The sequence below is a fragment of the Nymphaea colorata genome, chromosome 2 (genome assembly GCF_008831285.2).
Source record: "Nymphaea colorata isolate Beijing-Zhang1983 chromosome 2, ASM883128v2, whole genome shotgun sequence".
Classification (NCBI taxonomy): domain Eukaryota; kingdom Viridiplantae; phylum Streptophyta; class Magnoliopsida; order Nymphaeales; family Nymphaeaceae; genus Nymphaea; species Nymphaea colorata.
The window spans coordinates 7236146-7258227 of NC_045139.1; the positions used below are offsets into that span (position 1 = coordinate 7236146).

At 40.4% G+C, this 22082-nt stretch overlaps 1 protein-coding gene across 3 annotated transcripts; it reads right to left on the reverse strand.

Moving 5' to 3' along the window:
• Positions 1-470: 470 nt before the first annotated feature.
• Positions 471-20159, reverse strand: LOC116247353 (uncharacterized). Of its 3 annotated transcripts, none has more exons than XM_031619505.2 (14): positions 20031-20159; positions 18838-19012; positions 18148-18235; positions 16531-16630; positions 16344-16417; positions 16110-16181; positions 15952-16029; positions 15517-15644; positions 4143-4215; positions 3933-3994; positions 3090-3470; positions 1994-2108; positions 1513-1590; positions 471-962 (listed from the first exon to the last, which is right to left on the reverse strand). In XM_031619505.2, exons 2-13 carry the CDS (start codon positions 18915-18917, stop codon positions 1534-1536), a joined length of 1308 nt encoding a protein of 435 aa, XP_031475365.1. In that variant the 5' UTR covers positions 18918-19012; positions 20031-20159; the 3' UTR covers positions 471-962; positions 1513-1533. The 3 variants fall into 3 exon arrangements, with proteins under 3 accessions (XP_031475365.1, XP_031475364.1, XP_031475362.1); XM_031619504.2 differs by having other exon boundaries at positions 1513-1731; XM_031619502.2 differs by having other exon boundaries at positions 1513-1734.
• Positions 20160-22082: the final 1923 nt, after the last annotated feature.

Genomic DNA, 22082 nt, shown 5'->3' on the forward strand with positions numbered 1-22082 from the left:
AATTTTAGAAAACTGAGCTCGATACGGCTATACCATTACTTGGATGGGATCAAAGTCGAGCCAAGTTGATTCGATTTACCAGAGGTTTTGATTTCAGTAATTGTATAACCCGTCGCATCTTTTGTAATTAAGTGTGGCTACGCTCCCGGCAACTGTCGGACCTCAGGTTAAACCTTGTTTATAGGCCTTGTCATGTCCGTGGTACCCCGAAAGACATGCAACTCTATCCAGCGTCTTCTGCAAAGGTTCCTTTGCTATCAAGCTTGTGCATAAGCAAATCAGGGCCAACTTTGTGGTTTTAGAACCAATAAAACTAGACACTTTCACCGCTTTATACAAAAGAAAAGGCTAAATACAGCTTGAAGTGGTCCTGAATACGATTTTTTCTTTCTTTGTTTAACCTTCCACTTTGAATAGAATGTTCAATATATACAGAAAATCGAGTCACAGAAGGGTGTCGGACCAAGGTAGCAGTAATCAAGATATGAGTTACGTACCATAAATCAGTCAACCATTACGAGAAATACACTCCGAATCCGGGTTTTGTCAAACGACCACTACAATTCCGATTAAATATGATTTATTTTGTTTGATATTTACACGTGATGATCAACAATATACAGCAGCAGTAACTCAGGGTCATTGTGAGTAAAGGAGGGAGGGATCGCTCCCAGCAGCTTTGCATCGTAATGATCTAGGGTCATTGCAGGACTCCAGAACTCTGTTGCCAAAGCTTTCCATGCTGTTTGGATATTTCACAAGCATGGGGCCATGCTCTCTGAATGCACATTGCCATGTTTCATGGACTATACATTTCCATTTCGGCCATCACCGCTTGGATCTTTCCATTCTGCTAGCAATTGGAAACTTTGTCTACGAGTTTGTCTCATGTAACAAAAGCCACGGCAGCATCCAACATCCCGAAACCACAAGAATTTGACGAGTTCGAAGTTTATAGTCACCTAATGTCAAAAAAGGCCCGATTAGTCACTGTCCAACAAAACCAGGAAACCGGTAGGCATAAGCCGACACTTCACGCAGGGCTGTCAACACAAAGAACTCATAACAGTGAAAACGATAAATAGTAACAAAGCATGAATTTTCACGATCAGAAAGACGCCCATTGCTCACGAATGAAGCAGACATGGATATTCTTGCAAATAATAGTTTTCAACATGATTACGGCAACATGTATCTTCCAGCCGGGCCATGTATCTTCCGAGGCACCCAGCTGGCTTTAATGACAAACCATGTGACAAGACAACCAAAACATGGAATATAAAATAAAAACAAAGCATGCAGCACAGATAAGTGGGCGCAGTGCCTAAAATTAACACTAAAAAAAATTAACTTGTGAGCTGAAAGTAATTTAATAGCAGGCACTCAATCGCTATCCAATAAAGGAAGAAGATAATTAACCTTGATTCAAACCGCTAATGATGTAGCTTCCAAACAAAGGGAAAAAAAAATAATATTTCCCAGTAATGAAAGCAGAAACAAAAGATATCTTACCTTTAAATAGAAGTGCAATCCTTATTTTCTTGTAGCATCTGTGATCATTGCACGAGTCCAATGTTCAATATCTTCTGCCTGCGAAGGTGGAGGAAGGGTAGGATGCTCAATGATATCCCAGCCTTCAACAAGACTTTCAACGTTCTTAGCATCAACTGGCTCAGTTGTGTAAAGAAAACTAGGAGCAGAACTAGTGATATTCATATTCTCAAAGCCAAGCTGCTAAAGCCAAGAAAGTACAGTATGATTAAAAATAAATAAAACTGACCATCTTAAAAAACACAAAAATCTGTAATTGAAAAACTTGTCTCATCAGTTATTCTTTTGCATAAGAAAGCCTCTTACTAAAGGTTTTCTTTAGTCACTTGTAGGTTTTGGCTACGGTGGAATAAAGATGGGTTTCACATGCATTTTTTTCTACTACTTGCTTCTGCTAAATCGTTACCCGTACGAAGTGAAAATCAAAAGGCATTACTCATACCTTGGGGGTTCTAATGTGCAGGCTTTCATCCATAATTCGGGATGATGTTGAAGAGTTCCCAAGATATTGTTCATGCAAAATGGATTGGTTCAATGGCTGAACTTGCTTAGGAGATCTGCAAAACCAAAAAAAAAAACACTTCAGGTACACCACCAGATCTGCTGCAATGCTTCTGTATTGCAATTTCTACTACTCGTAAGCAAAAAAATGACAGACCAAAATAAAATTGAAAAACAAGGTCATATGCCCCATCTTTTGAAATGACATGCAGACACACACGTGCATGCATGTGTGTATGTACACACAGATGTACACATTTTGTATGCACTGACGCAATTCTAGGCACCAAATGTAGTCCAACAACAAAGATGTTTTAAAATATAATCTACAATGTCAGCAAGTTTATCGTCTCAAATATGCCACATGTCCAAGTTCTGTGATAGTGGAAAAGTTAATGACACGAATTAATTAGCATGCGCCATGTGGATGAAACTCTACCTGAAGTTATGAAAATAGTAACAGATAACAATTAGAAAGCAACCCAGTAATAGGTTTGTGTAGCGTTTCCTACAAGAATATGGAGAAACAACCATAAAGCCTTTTTCAAAAATATAACCAAAACAAGTTAGAGGGAAATCATGCAAATATATGAACACAAAATTAAGGAACTTAAAAAATGATCATGATATTATAGCAACAAAAAATGCACTCCGAACACATTTTAATAATGTTTGTGTGAATCTATTGGCCAGCTTTGAATTACAAATAAGTGAATAACATTGGCTATTTTGAAAATATTGAAGATATTGGTTATTGTGATATACATGCACAGAGACACTAACCATATAGTATTGACTCGTTTCATTGACATGCAAACTGTCAAGCATAAAATACTTGAGAATACTTCTTTACCAGCCATAGGATACCAATGACTTAACAATGCTCCCATAGGAGGTAATTTGAGTAACATAAAAAATGTTTCATGGATGTGATAAAAAGCATCTTCATCAAGAACAACAGGAAACAACAAATGACAAATCTCATGTACAGGGAAAGGCCCTCAAGGAAATAAGTTGTGAGGCAGGATTTTAAGGACCTTGAGCATGCCATCCTTGAAGAAAGGATAGATCGGACTTCTTTTGCTGAAGATAAAGTATACAACAACTTTGCAAAGGCTTCAAATGTTGACATTTCAGTGGGAATATCCAAATGTAATGAGTTGTAGCAGTAAGCTGTAACACATGCCACACTCTTCTTGAGAAGAGAAATTCCTTTCTGCAATTCCCTGTGTGTTTCCACTGTGTGTGGAGAGGCATTAGAATAATTAAAACTACTGTTTCCTGGACCATCCAGCTGGGGTTTTCTTTCTGACTCCATTGATGTAATGCCAAAGTTACTAGCACTTCTATCAGACCACGAATTATCCCCACTGGTTGAGCAGGAGTTTTGACGTGGAATGAAAAGGGGATACTCATTGCTGCAAGAAAAAAGGTCATAAAGTCAAAAGTAGCAGAGTTGTCCAACATAATTATCAAGTACATATTTAAGGGACAAGTTTGTAATCTTTTGAAAGGTCAAAACTCTTTCTGATAAATAGATACATCAGAATATTGTACAACATTGCAATAGAGCAACTGATAGATTCTATGAAGTCCAATTTAACCAATGGAAATTAACAGTGCACCCCAAAATATTGCAATCATTAAGATCTTCTCTAGAGCCTGATAAATAGATACATCAGAATATTGTACAACATTGCAATAGAGCAACTGATAGATTCTATGAAGTCCAATTTAACCAATGGAAATTAACAACGCACCCCAAAATATTGCAATCATTGTGATCTTCTCTAGAGCCTGATATATCTACTAGCATTCTCTACGATATATAATATCTGCTTTTTCCTTAACGGGAACACTTCCTAGAATCAGAGAAGTACCTTCTGGATGCTGGACGAGCATCCCAGTATGAATCTCTTTGCCATATGCGAGAGCAGGATCCCTGAAGAAACACACAAGTTTCCAGGAGGAAAATTGTTACTTATAACAAAAAAGAATCAAATATGAATATCTCATGAGCTTCCAGCTGTACAGAAGTTAAAGGTTCAGCTGCTTCACTAATCTTTCCAAACCAGGCGTTTCACACTTACAGCAAAACCAGAATTGTGAAGCACTGGAGCAGCTAGGTATCGAACAGCAAGATTCAGTAGATGCACCATATATCTGTATGAAGGAATTGCATATCAGTTGAAAGTGGCAATGTTAGATTAGGGGAAAATTACAGTGTTAGCGGGGTCTTTTATAAATAGTCTGTAATAATGGGTCGGATCCCCTTTTGAGGACCCACTACCTACAGCTTATATACTCTTGTGCCCTAACAGATTAGGGTAACGCAAGTAATGAGATTACTCTCGGTGAGAGGAATTTTGGTTGGACTGTGTCTTAGGAGGGTGTGCGAGTGGGTTTTAACTCTTAATTGCAGGATTACATCCCACCATCTACTATTTGGTATCAGAGCCACCATGGCGACTAAGGAAGCACTTGTCACCCTGGAAAATATGAGGAAACAGGCAGAAGTGGATTGCCAGCTGCTGGTTCGGTGCCTGGGCGGAGTGGAGAAGAACTGCAGTGACCTAGGTCAGAGGTTGACAGAGGTAGACATCAAGATGCAATCCATGATCATGGAGATGGCAGGCACGTTGCCTGAAGTACTACAGGGAATCAATTCCAGTGGCACTCCTCAGAACACCCCTGGTCCATCACAAATTCCAGGTATGCATACATCGCAACTTCCAGGCATGCATTCTTCTGTCCACGCTTCCCTTGATTCTTCCCTACGTAATGGAGCGGAGGCAGGGTTTAACTGTTTGCCCAAGATGGAGCAGTATTTGACTGCCAAGGGATCATGCCAAAAAATTGTGTGGGACACACCGCTGTTCATCTTGAAGGAGCAGCGATTCGATGGTATCGCTGGTTAGTGACACAGCAGGGGAAACCAACGTGGTCCAAGTTTGTGGAAGCCCTCACTGTTCGGTTTGGTCCTTCAGCATACCTGGATTTCAACATAGAGCCATCCAAGCTTAAACAGCAAGGATCGGTGGTTGAGTATCATGAAGAATTCGAAGAACTGAGTAATATAGTATTGTTAAGATGTGTTTATATTCAGTTTTAGGTTTAAGAGAGTACTTTTGTAATAACTTTTCCTTTAGACGGTTCTCTTGTAACTTCTCTCTCTCCTCTAGTCTATATAAAGAGGAGTTAGGGCAGATTTCGAAGTTAATCAAATATCATTCTTTCTAATCTTATCATGGTATCAGAGCTGCAGCCGTCTCCTCCTCGGCGCGCCGATTGAGCGGCGCAACCCGCCGCCTGACCGCGCCCATCGCTGCGCTTCCTCTGCCCGCTCGTGTCCACCCGACGCCTCCGCCAGTCGCTGCTCCGCCGCCCTCTCCGTCCGTCGCCGCCTGACCACGACCGTCATCGCCCTAGCGTCATCGCCTGCCGCCGCCTGCTCGCGTCTCGCAGCATCTCCGCCCGTCGCTGCCATCTCCGCCCATCTTTGCTCCTAGTTTCTGCCTGCTCTCGCAGCATCTCTGCACCGCCGCTGCTTCGCTGCTGCCCTGCATCGTCGCTGCTCCGCCGCTGCCTGCCACCGCTGCTTCGCTGTCGTCTCTGGTATCTCTCTTCATTCTTCTTCGTCGGCTTGTGTCTGATCAGCGTTGTCAGTTTCGTTCCAGCCGATCAGACTTATGGATTACTTCGTGCGTTTGACTGCTATTGCTCGATGATCAGCATGCTGTCTTTACATATGTGATTATATTCCTTGTTGCCTGCACTTCTTATTCCGTGGCTCGGTGTCCTCCTTTGTGTTGAAAGATGTCTGAAATTAGCAGTGGAGCTAATACCTCTTCCTTTGCATCGTCGGGAGAGATGAAGAGTTCCCCATTTTCTAGCATTATCACCAAAATGGATGGGGGAAATTACGAGATGTGGGCCATGCAAGTAAAAAGAACCTTGATCGCTCATGAGAAGGAACATCTCATATTGGAGCCCGAGCCCGTACAGAAGGTAGGAAAATATACTACTTGGTTTAAAGATAATTCGTTGGTTATGGTATGGATTGTTGGTACTCTTTCTCAAGACATTGCAAATGAAGTCTTGCATAAGGAAAGTGCAAAGGATATGTGGGATTCCCTTGCAGCCACCTATTCACAAGCAAGGAATGAAACAAGAATTATGCAGCTTCATCATGATATTCATCAGATGCGACAAGATGGTCGACCTCTTCATACTTATTATTCTAGTCTCAAGTCCATGTTTGAGAGACTAAATAGCTACTTTCCTGCATGTAAGTGTGAACAACAAAAGGCATATAGAGATATGCTTATGGTGGGGGTATTTCTCTCTGGATTAGATTCTGTTTATGAATCAGCAAAGAATCAGATGCTCACTAGTCCCTCGATTCTTCCTATTGATGAGGCTTATAGTAGGCTAAGCAGAATTCCAATCCCTGCGTCGACTGTTCTTGATACCACTTCTGCTATGCTTGCTACTCGTGGCAGAGGTGGGTCCCTCTTTGCCAGAGGACGAGGATACCGTGGTCGTGGCAATACCACTTCGCGCCCAGTATGTCAGTTTTGTCATCGCATTGGTCACACTGTGGATAAGTGTTGGCAGAAACATGGTCGTCCAGCTGTTGCAAATCAGACTGTATTTACTGATTCTCCAGAGCAGCCTAAGCCTCAGCATACTGTTTCCTCCAGTGAGTTACGTGCAGATGATATTATCTCTCAGTTGAGAAACTTGATTGGTGATAGAACTCAACAAGCTCCTGATCCGACCACCTCTACTATCACTACTGCTGCCAGTGCGTCTTCATCTGGTATGTATTCTGACTATACTCCTGCTACTGACACTACAGATTGGCTCATTGATTCGGGTGCATCGACCCATCTCTGTGGAGACAAGGCCCAGTTTACGTCTTATGTCCCTACTCCACCTGGGCGCTCGGTTATTCTAGCAGATGGCAAATATTCTCCAGTTGTTGGACATGGAGAGGTCCAACTTACTTCATCATTGCCGTTGCAACATGTTCTTCATGCACCAGAATTCCCACATAGCCTACTGTCTATCAGTCAGATTACCAGAGATTTAAACTGTCGTGCGATATTTGACTCCTCTTCTCTTGTGTTTCAGGATATACTGACGGGCAGGGTGATTAGCAGTGGCCGTGAACAGGGAGGTCTTTACAGGCTAGTGCATCCCTTTCCCTTTGCTGGGTCTACCTCTGCAGGGTCGTCCTCATCCTCGGCTTATACTTGGCATTTACGTTTTGGACATCTACCGTTTCAGAAACTGCTGCATGTTCTTCCTCAGCTGTCTCCTAAGTCCTCTTTTCAATGCGAGTCTTGTCAGTTGGGCAAACACCATCGGTCATCCTTTCCTCCGCGGCCCAGTAGAAGTAGCCATTCTGTGTTTGAGTTACTTCATTTTGATGTTTGGGGTCCGAGTCGTACACCTGATCTTCAAGGTCATCGATATTATCTTGTTGCTGTCGATGACCATAGTCGTGTTAATTGGGTTTTTCTTATGAAGCATAAATCTGAAGTGGGTCATGTAATCAAAAATTTTATCAATGAAATTCTGACTCAGTTTGATACTTGTGTCAAAATTGTGCGCTCTGACAATGCTCTTGAGTTCTGTGCTTCCTCTTTAGAACAATTTTTCAGGGATAAGGGTATCATCCACCAAACCTCTTGTGCCTATACCTCCCAACAAAATGGGGTTGCTGAACGGAAACACCGTCATATTCTTGATGTTGCCAGAACCATTATCATACATAGCCATGTTCCCCATTCTTACTGGGGAGATGCTGTTCTCACAGCATGCTATCTTATTAATCGTATGCCGTCATCTGTGTTGGGAGACCTTATTCCTATCTCTGTCCTCTTTCCTGACAGAGACTTGTTTTCTGTTCCACCTCGTGTTTTTGGATGTGTTGCCTTTGTTCAGTTGCTTGGTCCTGGGCAAGATAAGTTGTCTCCTCGGGCCATCAAAACGATCTTTGTTGGTTATTCCCGCACTCAAAAGGGATATCGATGTTATGATCCTTCTACTCGTCGGTATTATGTGAGTGCTGATGTTACATTTTTTGAATCAACCTCTTTCTTCTCCCCCAATGGAACTCAATTAAGGGCGCCTGAATTGAATGATGAAGTCCATTTTCCTCTACCTCTCATGAGTTGTCCAAAACCAGTAGATCCACGTTTTGGGGCTGTCTACCAACGTCGTACTAAACCTGTTGCACCTGTTCAATGTGCACCTGTGCCTTCACCCAGCACGCCCAAGGTAATTCCTGACACAAACTCAACTGACAATTTTTTATGTAATGATGACATAGGAGAATGTCACGAGCATGTTCATGCTCCTAATGAACTTGATATGCCCATTGCTCAAAGGAAAGGCAAACGCAGTTGCACTTTGCATCCTATCTCTGGTCATTTATCCATGGATAGACTCACCCCTATGTACCGACAGTTTGTAAAGGGGCTGTCGGCTATTGCTCTTCCACAGAATCCCATGGATGCTCTCTCTGATCCCAAATGGGCCGCAGCTATGCAAGAAGAGATGGATGCTCTTCAGTCTAGAGGCACCTGGACACTTGTTACTCCTTCAGCTGATGCAGCCATTGTTGGTTGCAGATGAGTCTTTACTATCAAATACAGAGCGGATGGCAGCATTGACAGATATAAGGCTCGTCTGGTTGCAAAAGGCTATACCCAAACTTATGGGGTTGATTATTATGATACCTTCTCTCCTGTGGCACGACATGCTTCTTTACGGATTCTCCTTGCTGTGGCTGTCAACAAGAATTGGTCCCTATCACAGCTTGATGTCAAAAATGCCTTTCTCTATGGTGACTTACATGAAGAAGTGTATATGCAGCAACCACCAGGGTTTGTTGCTGAGGGGGAGTGTCAGAAAGTGTGCAGATTGCGAAAGGCGATTTATGGTCTGAAACAGAGTCCTCGAGCTTGGTTTCAGAAATTGTCAGAGAATATTGAGAATGAGGGCTTCAGACGCTCTTCGGCCGACCATTCCCTCTTTGTCAAGAAGACTTCTACAGGTACGATGATAGTTCTTGTCTATGTTGATGATATCATTGTTACAGGGGATGATGATCAGGGGATTTCCAACATCAAGGATGTCCTTGGACAACACTTTGTCACCAAGGACCTTGGTGAACTACGTTATTTCCTCGGTATTGAGTTTGCCAGAAATCAAAAGGGCCTTATCATGTGCCAGAGGAAATACGTTACTGATGTTTTGCAAGAGACAGGGATGCTGGGGTGTCGACCTGCATCCACGCCTATGGATATCAATACCCGCTTGTATGATGATGATACTGAAGATGTTGATGCGAGACAGTATAGAGGGATTGTTGGGAAGCTCCTATACATCACTGTTACTCGACCTGACATTGCCTATGCTGTTAGCAGAGTGAGTCAATTTATGGATAAGCCCAAGAAAGTTCATTGGGATGCTGCTATGATGATTCTTAGGTATCTAAAGAATTCACCAGGAACGGGACTCTTCTTTCAGAATGGTACCTCACTCACTATATCTGTGTATGTTGATGCCGACTATGCAGGATGCCCCTCGGACAGAAAATCCACTACTGGATTTTGTGTGTTTATTGGATCCAACTTGGTTACATGGAAGAGTAAGAAGCAAACTGTGGTTGCCAGATCAAGTGCAGAATCTGAGTATAGAGCTATGGCTCAGGGGAGCTATGGCTCAGGGTACTGCTGAAGTTATGTGGGTTAGATCCCTGATGTTGGATCTTACTGTCGAAGTGCCTCTTTCTATGCAACTGTTATGTGATAACAAAGCTGCACTGTTTATTGCTAATAATCCGGCTTTTCATGAAAGAACCAAACATGTTGAAGTAGATTGTCACTATACCAGAGACATGATTCAAAAGGGGTTTGTAAGTACCTCACACATTTCAACTACAGGGCAAACGACTGATATCTTTACTAAGGCTCTTGCAAGGGGACCATTCCAAAGCTGCTGTTCCAAGTTGAGCCTATTTGACATATACGCTCCAACTTGAGGGGGAGTGTTAAGATGTGTTTATATTCAGTTTTAGGTTTAAGAGGGTACTTTTGTAATAACTTTTCCTTTAGACGGTTCTCTTGTAACTTCTCTCTCTCCTCTAGTCTATATAAAGAGGAGTTAGGGCAGATTTCGAAGTTAATCAAATATCATTCTTTCTAATCTTATCAAGTATTATAGTTAGAGGATGGCCAGTAGAGGTGTTGATTGGATGCTTTGTACAGGGTTCATGAGAAGAGCACAGGGTCGAGGTTCAGGACACTCGTCCACAGTCGTTACTAGAAGCGTTTGAGGTGGCGAGGGTAGTGGAGGAAAAATGTCGCAGACTAGGTGGCTCCATGAGGGGTTTCAAATCCCTAAAACAGGCAGCATGGAAGACCAGCGCATCACCAGCTGATCCTGGAGGACAACTTCCTGGCCAAAAGAGGTCTGTCGAAGGTAAATATGTCTTGGTGAAGAGGCTGAACCCAGGACAGATTAAGGAAAGGTGCATAAAAGGGCTGTGTTTTCAAAGCGAGGAGAAGTGGTCTCCAGGACACATTTGCAAAAATTTACACATGTACCTGGTTGACGAAATTGGAAAGGAGGATGAGACAGCAGAGATCCAAGGGCAGAAGTTTGAGCTGGAACTGTACCCCCTAGCGATGGGAGGCACTGATTTAATGTTAGGAATACACTGGCTGAAACAATTGGGAAGCTAGAGTGGGATTTCAATGAAACGAAAATCAAGTTTAGAAGAAAAGATGGAGAACACAGCATCCTAACAGGCATGAGGGACACAGAAAACGGTACCAAAGGAGGATTAGATAGCAAAAACATTGGAAAACAGGGCAACATGCATCGTCTTATACTGTCCCAATGTGTAGATCAGAACAGAGAAGGCGATTTTATCCAGCGACAGCCTAAATACTTGCAGCCAATTCTGGTTCAGAGTGCTAAGGTCTTTGACAGACCTGCAGACCTTCCACTTGCACGCCCCTTCAATCATAAGGTTGAACTAGAAAACAATGCCAAACCGGTAAACTTAAGGCCCTACAGGTACAGCCACTCACAAAAAAATGAAATAGAAAAGCTCATAAAGGAAATGCTCCTAGAGGGCATCATTCAGCCCAGTCGCAGTCCATACTCTTCGCCAACACTACTAGTTAAAAAGAAAGGTGGCTCCTGGTGATTTTCTGTAGATTACAGGGCTTTCAACGCGTGCATGATCAAAAATCACTATCCCATTCCAGTGACCAAAGAATTGTTGTACAAACTTTATGGGGCAAGGGTCTTTTCCAAGCTGGATGTGCGCGCAGGGTATCACCAAATAAAAATGGCCTCAGATAACGTCCACAAGACTGTGTTTCAAACCCATGAAGGGCATTATGAGTTCATGGTAATGCCTTATGGCTTAACCAATGTGTCTGCCACCTTCCAAGTGGTGATGAATGAGCTTTTGCAACCTTACTTAAGGAGGTCAGTCCTTGTGTTTTCTGATGACATACTAATATATAGTCCAAATCCAACTCAGCATGTGGAGCACTTAGATCTTGCCCTCAAGGTGTTGGCAAGAAATAGGTTTTATGCCAAAGCTTCAAAGTGTGTGTTTGGAACACATCAAGTGACCTATTTCGGCCATACAATTTCTGATCGTGGCGTTGAAATGGAGAAAGAGAAGGTATCGGCTACTGAAGACTGGGAACTCCCAAGGACAGAGGAGGGGTTGCAGGCTTACTTAGGGTTGGCTGGATGCTACCAACGGTTCGTGAGGCACGTTGGCACCATTGCAGCACCCTTAACTTTGCTGCTAAAAAAAGGGAGATTCACTTGGACAGAAGAGGGGAAAGAGGCTTTCCACCACCTAAAGCACCACAAGCCCCCATGCTGGTTCTATCAGACCATCGCTCATCCTTTTTCGGTGGAGATGGATGCTTCAAAAGGGGAAGGCACCAGGGCAGCGAAGGGACTTACAGACAAATTTGATGCCCTTCGTTTGGCCAGGAATGAAGAAACAGATTAGAGAATATGTGCAGGCTTGCGACACATGTTAGCGGCAAAAATATGAAACCATTCGCCCCGCTGGCCTGTTACAACCCCTGCCCATTCCAGCACAAATATGGGAAGACATTTCCCTAGATTTTATAGAAGGCTTGCCTAGGTCTAAAGGAAAGTCGGTCATACTTGTCGTAGTAGATAGACTCTCCAAATATGCAAACTTCATCGCACTGTCCCACCTGTATACTGCGAAGGATGTGGCTCGGTCATTCCAAGATCACGTAGGAAAGCTGCATGGAATGCCAGGACCATGGTAAGCGATTGTGATCCTCTTTTCTTAAGCAATTTCTGAAAGCATTACTTCTCGCTGCAAGGAACCAAATTGTGTATGATTACTGCCAATCACCCCAAAACCGATGGGCAGAGAGAGGTCACTAACTACATTTTAGAAACCTACTTGCGGCGCTACGCAGAACAGGAGCCTCATAATTGGACAGAGTTTCCATCTTGGGCAGAGTTGGCTTATAATACAGCCACTCAATCGGCATTAGGGATGTCTCCCTTTGAGGTGGTCTATGGTAGACAAACCCCAGATCTAAGAAGATACCATCCTCAAGGTGAATATCTGAGAGAAGTGAAGATTCAGCTGCTCAGCAGGGACAGAGTGTTAGAAATAATCAAGGTTCACTTGGCTGCTGCACAGAATCGAATGAGATAGCAGCATAACAAACACTGCAGGGATCTGGAATACAAGGTGGGGGACTGGGTTTAATTGAAAGACTTCCTGCAGTAAAGGTAGTATGCAGGACAGCAGGCATTCATAAACTGTCGGCAAAATATGAAGGTCCCTTCAGGGTGCTAGAGAGAATTAGCAAGGTTGCCTATAAGTTGGCCCTCCCAGCAGGGCTTAACATCCACCATGTGTTCCACGTTTCTCGTCTGAAGTGTGGACAGCTGCCTCCAGCTGAACCTAATGGAACTGAGTTCATACAAGAAGACATACCTCATCATCCGCGACCCTTTAGGGTGCTGCGAAAGTATACCAGAAGAGTTCAAGGACAGCCTAGGGCTCATACTGACTGAATGGCAGGGAGAAGAGGACCCCAGCCGGACGTGGGAAGATCATTCCTTACTACCTGCAGTGTTTTCCAGGATTCACACCTTGAGGACAAGGTGTTTTCTTAAGAGAGAAGGGCGGGCGGTGGGCGGGGGATTGTTAGCCTAGGGGAAAATTACTGTGTTAGCGGGGGATTGTTAGCTTAGGGGAAAATCATTGTGTTAGGGGGGTCTATTATAAATAGTCTGCAATAACAGGTTGGATCCCCTTTTGAGGACCCAATACCTACAGCTTATATGCTCTTATCCCGTAACAGATTAGGGTTACACAAGTAATGAGATTACTCTCAGTGAGAGGAGTTTTGGCCTCACTGTGTGTTAGGGGTTACACAAGTAATGAGATTACTCTCAGTGAGAGGAGTTTTGGCCTCACTGTGTGTTAGGAGGGTACGTAAGTGGGTTTTAACTCTTAATTGCAGGATTACATCCCACCATCTACCAGCCTACCAGGCAGTGTCTGAACATGTCCAAATAATTTTAAGAAGTAAAAAAATTGCCTCCTTAAGGAAGATTTTACAACACAACCACAAAGAGAACTCCAGAAAATTCAATAATAAAGCCCCATAACAAAATCTAGCTACGAAACAAGTAAATGGGAGTCCTGCACATTCAACTGAAAAGAGATACTTGAATATATTGGGAAGGTCATTGTTGCTCAAAGATGAATCAGAAGTTTAAAGAAATATAAAGAAATGACATTTTCATATTACTGTTTGGCTTGATTATAGAGCTCATTGATTATCACTTTACACAGGCCTCCTACATGCATTTTCAACAAAAAACAATGTAATACAATCCATGTAATAAGATCATACGAAACAGAACATTAATATTTTAAAAAGCTAGACCAACAGTTGGATTTGAATGATTCAGCAATCCTGGAAAACTTCAAGGCCTGAATTTGATAAGTCTCAACAGATGTGCTAGATGAAATGTGTCACATATATTAATACTCAAAACTGGAACCTTTGAGTGATCAGACATTAGGGATCCAGACTTAGTAAGATACAGTTCTTTCTGCTTAACATTTCTTTGAACTAAAACTAGATTTGGGTAAAAGTTTGGGAGCAAAAAGTGTTTTCCATGATGTGGACATACTTTTCTTTGTCTCTTTTATGCTTTTTAGTTAATTTTTTGTTACATCTTATAGATTTCAGCTTTATGATGTGGACATACTTTTATATGCCTAGATTTTGAAACGAGTTATGAAGAAAGACACATTGCCATGAGATCTTACCATGTAGTTCATTGTGACTGTGATTTTATACTATATCAAAGTCTAGAAGATTTTGGACTGTGCAATTTCATAAAACAGTCTTTTTCCTTGTTCTGTCTCCATGTATACACTTAAAAGAAATAAAAAAAAATTGTCCCTAATACGTGCCCTCATGTAACTTTGTTGAGCCAAATTATGTCTACATATACTTTTTAATGGAACACTGGGAGAATACCAGCAGTACTTAGATATAATTCTGTAAAGGTGCATTTGATTGCCCCAGACATGTTATCTGGGAAGCTGAATGTCTGGGCCCTACTGGAAAAAATCCTGGATATGTTCACCAGGTTTAAAACATAAAGTGCACAGTTTTTTCTGGATTTTCACACCTGAAAGATTTTTCGCATTCAGGGTATCAAACATGGCCTAAAAGTAAAAAACCTTCATATCTCAAAATCGTCTGATGATTTTCTTTTCTACCTTTTCAAGAGTGGGGTGTTTAATGAGCTCAGCCTACATAGACAGATTCTTTTCTTTTCCGGAGACCCTTGTCTTGAACATTTACACGTTATACAGTTAATTTGATCATCTATACACAGGATATATGCTTTAAGCTAATTTACATAATCCTAGCATGCATGAGATGCTACTGATATGGCCAGGCCTTTCCTATCAAGTCACTAAAATCGAACACCACCATACAAAGCATCAGCAACCCAATCTACTTGAGCATAACATCAAGAAAGTAAATCCACCTGAGCAAGCTGCAGCAAAAATGGTTTCAGATAATTGTTACAAATGTATTTGGCTAAAATTTGGATGATATTTTAAGGAGGATCCAAGACTATTTGATGGGATCAAATAAAAGTCAAAGGGTTATGCACAAGCAAGAGACCATCACCTGATCAAAACAGAGGGATCACTCGGTATATGATAAGTTATGGCCACAAGAAATACAAGTAAAATATCTGGTGTAAAGAGTCAGTAAATCACTTAGAAAATCTGGGCCACCAAAATGTAAGTGAAAATAACATCCAAGACAAATTGCAAAGTTCATGTGCATGTAGACGGAATATGTATGTTGAGAGATTGGATACCCAAGAGATGCTGCAAGCTCCTCAGATGGAACAGAATGTGGGTCCAGTCCTCTAGGCAACCGTGCATTACAAATTTGGTCATACTGACAACCAATGGAGACATCCCTTCTATCTCCCTCTGCAGAGACCTAAAAGGAAAAGGTTACAGAAATGGGAAATGATTTTCTGCAACAATTTGAAAAGAAAATTTACTTGCACCTTCAGCCCTACAAGATTATTTAACTGTACTAAGTGTAATTTTAACATAAAACACACACACATAATCACATTATATCAATAGAAATAAAGCCAATGTTCTACATCCACATGTGATCCACTAATAATCCATCATTACACCAAGAAACATGCAACAGTTTTGCCATAGCTTCATGAAAACTTTTGCCACCTATGAGCAAGTATCAGAGGAAGCTGACCAGATGAGTTGAGACAACTTACTCGTCGTTGTGGAAACAGTCTGCACACCTGCTTTATGACCACGGATTGCTTGTGAAGAAGTTCTGTTGTGATTGCCATCTACAGTCCATAAAAATCTCAAGATATGGTCACTGTTAGGCATTAGAAAAATAAAGTACTGAACATTGTAAAAAACTTACATGCCCCAAGCTCTGTGTGCAAATGAGATTAGGATAAAATTTTCCCAGCAATTCCACACGATTTCTTTCCAACTGCAGGAAAGGTACTTCTTATTAAGAATGTGCTTTAATTGGTCATAAAATCAAATTTTATAGATGATATGTGTGGAAAAGGAAAGTAAAACAACCTAATCCAACAGAGAGAGAAAAACAGAAAAAAGTAAATAAGGAGGTGAAATAGAAAAAGAAGCCAACCATAAGACGAGCTGAATCCAGCAACTCAAAACGAGCCCTCAGTTCCTGCGACCTCTTTGCAACTGTTGCCCTACCTGCAGATAAATATTCATAGCAAAAATAATGAAATATCAAACTTTATGGACACGTTACAGAATTTGCAATTACTTGCATCTGGCATAATGTGTTAGACAGGAGATGAGTGTACCTTTAGCAAGCTGTATCTCCATAACACGTAACCTCTCTTTCAAGTGCACAAGTTTCTCATTTTCAAGAATTCTCCAGTTATGCTGTTCATCTGCCTTGCGCTGGTTATAGTAAAAGACATAAAACAGAAGAACAGTGCCCCTTAAGTACTTCCCCATAGCCTAAACAACAAGATGCTTGAAACAAAACAAGAGTCAACAGTCAAGGCTCTGTTAGCATATTCTTTGTACTGACAAAAGTAAAAAATGTTAATTCAAATCATGACTATGTCAAGAAAATCAAAGTTCGTTAAAACCTCAACAGAGACATTGATGAACTGATGAGCTAGCTGGTGTCATAGAGTTCAGTTGTGTGCTAACATAAATTAAAACATTCAAAGAACAAACATATCTTTTTGTTCTTTCTAGAAACAACTTCAGCCTTTTTATTTCTTTCAACAACTTTATTTTGTTTTCTTTGTTACTCCTTGTTCACTTATCCATTTTCATCCCTTTGTCTGGATGACATTATGATTGACTTGCCCAGCCAATTAATTTTTTTTTTTTAATGTCCTATTCCTAATTTGTGATAAAAGTCATAAAACTACATTAACCAGATATTAGTGGCATAGGAGGGATGTCATGGACTCTTTACTAAGAGGAAAAGCATTTGGAAGCATCTCCAAGGATTGGTGGAAGACAAGATAAGTTATTTCATATGGGCACCCAACTAGCTCCACCCCCCTCCCCCACGGGGACCGGCGGTGAGGGAAGAAAAGAAAAGGGATGAACTTAATGGCTGAGCATATCATAAACATCAGACAATGGCAGAAATAAAAACTTTGTAGATGGATGAAGAAAGGATGGTTTTACACTTTACAGTTTCCAGAAACAAAGAAGCATATGCAAAAGGGAAACTAGTGCAACCATCAACAAGAATAGCAACAGAATGACTAGCAATGCCCATCTGTGATAAGCATAAAAGATTTAAACCCACAAAGGTGGTCCTAATTTAGGATATGAAAAAGAAAATGACAGACTATCCAAATTCAGTAGATAAAATTCAACCACCCATAAGAGCGATAAACAGAGATTAAAGGATGTTAACCCATCCATAGTCTATAAGTCATCTCTGAGGGAAGGAAAAACCCAAATTGTTTACATAAGATTTTTTAAGATCCTCAAATGTTGGAATTTCCACCAATTCTTGTCTGTAAATGAAAGGCAGTGTTAAGCTCTTATGCTTGGCTTCCAAAACCACTTGTAATAGTGTTGAAGTGACATCACGTGTGTTTGTACACAAATAATAATTCCTAGAGTCTAGAACTTATTTCTCAAAAAGTTTATCCTCGCAAGAGATTATGCGACACAAGGGGAAAAAAAGCTGATTTACAGAGCAAGAACAACAAATCAAAGTCAAATCCACAGAAAATAATCCACAATTCCACATCAATCTAAAAGGTTAGTTCATGGAAGGGATATGTTAACCTAGTACGTAGCAGAGACAAAAACACAACAACTTCACACATCATGGAGCTAATTGACATAGCAGCATTAATATAAACTGCTTGAAAAGGTATGCAATTTGCATGAACATCTAAACATTGGTCACAGATTAAAAAGGAAAAGATGCAATAAACCTTCACAATTAGTTTCCCACTAAGCTTCACATATGTACAGTCGCAAGCCTCACGTAAGACTTTCAGTGTCGCGTAATAATTATTAGCTCTGCAAAATGGTGAAACCATGAAAATTGTATAGTAATAGTAAACAGTAACGATAACAACAACAACAACAACAATAACAATCATCATCATCATCATCATAAAAAATTGAAGGGAAAAACTGCTACTAGGAAACCAGTCAAAACTGCAGTTCGGATATTATGGCCTTACCTGTATTTTCAACTAAAGAAGGGTAATGCATTCACAATAAGTAACAAAGGGAACAAGCAGCTGTCATAAAATAAGGATGCAGAAAGTCTGGAACAAGAAGCAGCCATAAAATAATGATAAAGAAACAGAAAAGCACAAGCTTACAAAGGGAAGCAACATAAAAGGTTGACTCATGGTGCCATTTTTCAGATTTATAGTTTGCTTACAGGATCCAATAGAATTATAGAACATATACAGCAACTCAAGAACATAACCAAAGCAAGTATTCTGATGTACAATGGAGAACAAGAGGAGAAATTGCTCCATAATCATTTTATTGGCTCGTACATTGTCAAAAGAGGACATGGTCTATGTGATGGGATGACAAGGGTTTCATTGAGGCAAAAAGAAACACCAGAGTAAGGAAATTTCATGAATTGGCCACAACAGGCTTACCTGTAATTCACACAAGAAACACAAATGGAAGGAAGATTTGAATTTTCACATAGGGCACAACTGTTGGCTTTTCTGGCCATGAGGAATTCTTTATTGCTTCTCCTTCCTACTTACGTGCATCAAAAGTGTAGGGACCACAATCCAACCACAGAGTTCATGGTCAAGCTATTCCAAACTGCGACAAAGGACCAAAGCATAAATTTAGTCACACATGAACTATTCCACTGTTTTGACAAAGTGAAAAAGTGCTGAAATGTAAGAAACCTTTCACACATTTGATATAGAAAGGTTCCTTCAAACAATGAACCGCTAAGATGCGTGCTGCAGCGTCAAAAGCACTAGGCTGACTCAAGGCAGTGGACCTTAGAAGAGCCAAATCTGAGACAAGTGCGTTGCCACAAAAATACAATAATTTGTCTATCAGAATCAGACGAACATGTAGAAGAGAGAACTCATGATGACCAGCATGAGCCGTTTGATTACTTTGGTTCCTTAGCTTAGAGGTTGTCCTCACAAAGTAACTTTCAGAATTAAATTAATAGTTGTCATCCACTTGTTAAAAGTTACGCTCGATGTTGCATCCAGTTAGCTAGCCATCCCACCAAATTGATGGGGGTGCCCCTATATTTCCTTCCCGAGCCCTATATATAGCGTGCACTTGAACTTTGAAACTCATTTTTCTCAATAAGCAAAAGAACAAATTAAAAAATTTTATACTTCAGAAGCTCACATATGGAATGCAGGAAGTATTTATGTTCAGATCATTTTTTTCTTAAATTCAGATATACAAGCTGCAGCAGGATGAAAATAATTCAACAAATACATATATGAAGATCCATCTAGTTACAAAAAGTTTAGATATTAGACGTTGCACAAAGGTGCAATTCTATTTGTGAAAATATCAGAAGCTGAAAAATACACAATTTAGTAAATATACTGATTCGATTCCGTTATTTTCTAACAAAAGGGGCAAAAACATAAGCGACATGGAAATATAATTCAGCGATTATGGATAGAAAATTACATATTCAAAACCCTCGAAAGCACTTAAATACCACGAACTAATGGACAATAACCTAACGCCATGCAGGAAAACAATGCATCGAGAGAGAAGAAATAGAAGTAGAAAGAAGAGGAGAAGGAGGAGGAGGAAACAAGGAGAAGAAGGAGAACAGGAGGAGAGTAATTGGTACCGTTGAGATCCATGAGATCGTCTGCTTCTCCACCTCTTTCTCGGATTGCAGCACAGAGAGAGACGGAACGGAGGACCAACGCTGGCTCAATGGGCGACGGCTCCTTCTCATCTGAAAAGTCAAAACTAGCCTTACGTATTAAAAGGAAACGAAGTTTTTATATATTGATTCCTAAGTTTTATTAATTTAACAGAAAATGCACTCAAAGTTTAGTGTTTTTACTTTTAACGGTCTATTTTCCATATAATTTCATGTGAGCATGATCATTAGGTTAGGACCCGTCACCCAAAAAAATCCTTGGTAAAAAACCTGAAGAGTTCATTCCCAATACTTTTGCTTGGGCTTTGTTGATGTTAGCAATGATAGTTAGGGCTGGGTACTCGACCCGATGGCCTGCGAGGTTCGATATTATTTTTTTATTTTATTTATATTTTAATAATGATATATATTTTTATTATTAAAATATATTTTATATTTAAAAATTATTTTTTATTTTAATCAAGCCAAACCCAAACTCGAGTTTCAAGTGTTGGGTAGACCCGAGCCCAACTCTTATCAGCCCGGGTGAACTTGATGGGGCTTGATTCAGCTTGATATTATTTTTAGTTTAATAATGATATATATTTTATTTTAAAAAATATTTTTTATGTTAACCAAGCCGGACCCAAACTCGAGTTTCAGGTGTCGGACAAACCCGAGCCAGACTCTTATCGGGCCGGCCCAACCCGATGCTCAAGGTTAATGATAGCAGTACACATTTTTAACTTAAATGCCACCCCCTTATCACTTAAAGCTGCAAAGTATCCATAAAAATCAAATTAGAAATGTGATTTTTCATGTGATTTGATCCTAACTATGCTACTCACTTTAAAGCATATTTTCCGTATAATTTTGGTCAACCAAAATAAATTAAAACTTAAGTTGTTGTTGTTATTTCATTAGAATCTAACATGATTTGGTAAAATGTTCTACAAAAGGAAGGTTTTTTTTTTAGGTAACACATTTAGTTAAATCGCGTATCTTGAATTTATGATCCAATTCCAGAAACTCATCTTTAGAAGTGAGGGAGAGACCCATTCTTTGCTGAACTTCTACTCAGACTGAGAGATCCAATTCCAGAACTTGCTGACATTGTAAATAACATATGTTATACTGTAACCAGAATTGTACACTTAACTTGATTCATAGGCAAAGGAATGCAACCACACAAAATCCAAAGGCAAATTCATTACATATTACATAGACGAAGGAATGCACCTACAAAACAAAGGCATTACAACCCAAATGCAAGTGGACTAAGTGAATTACTTGTAAAGACCCACTCATGATTTCTTTCATTCATATGTACTTGGCTGATTTGGTTATGTATATAAACTTGTAATATGTTATGTAGTTAATTAGCTATTTAATAGCCTTATTTATTTATATGTACATATGAGTCATTGCCAACATTTTTGTATTAAGGTTAATTTAGCTAAATTTGGTCTAATTCAGCTTACCACACCAAATATGTGATGTCGAGAAGTACCAACACCAGGGTCGACACCAACGCGGACACTGGTGCAGCAGCTCTTTAGGCACACTCATAGATTGCTGCTTAGCCTGATCTCTATTTATATTTTCTCTCCCTTCTACTTGTATGTTTCCTGCTTCTTTTTATTTCTTTAATTTTTGCTTAATTTTGTAAAATGGGTGACAGTTTGTCACCCACTTTTGTTTCAATCCAGAATTTGAGAGAAAAAGAGATAGCCGATAAAATGAGAATTCATAACAAAATTTGAGGACAAGAAGTTTCTTAGATACAAAAACAAACGGTAAAACAAAAATAAAAAGACAAAATATAAGACAACCACACAGTAAAATGAAATAAGAGAGGTGGGGAGAGAGTAGATAGACGGAGCGGCACAGTCACCCAGCTGTAGACGGAGGACGGTGCCGTAGTCGAGTAGCACAATAGAAATTTCATGCACAAGACGAGCCACAAAATCCGACAATGAGAAAGTGTCCCTGAAGACCCTATTGTTGCTCTCCTCTCAAATGCGCCACAAAGAA

What these genes read in the sequence shown, in the direction of transcription:
- LOC116247353 (XM_031619502.2), bottom strand. Translation starts at nt 18,917, where the DNA reads ATGGCCAGAAAAGCCAACAGTTGTGCCCTATGTGAAAATTCAAATCTT. An exon ending in GAGCTTGCAGCATCTCTTGG is followed by an intron (nt 4,216 to 15,516) that starts GTATCCAATCTC and finishes TCCTTCATACAG; the next exon opens with ATATATGGTGCATCTACTGA. An exon ending in GCTCGTCCAGCATCCAGAAG is followed by an intron (nt 3,471 to 3,932) that starts GTACTTCTCTGA and finishes TTTTTCTTGCAG; the next exon opens with CAATGAGTATCCCCTTTTCA.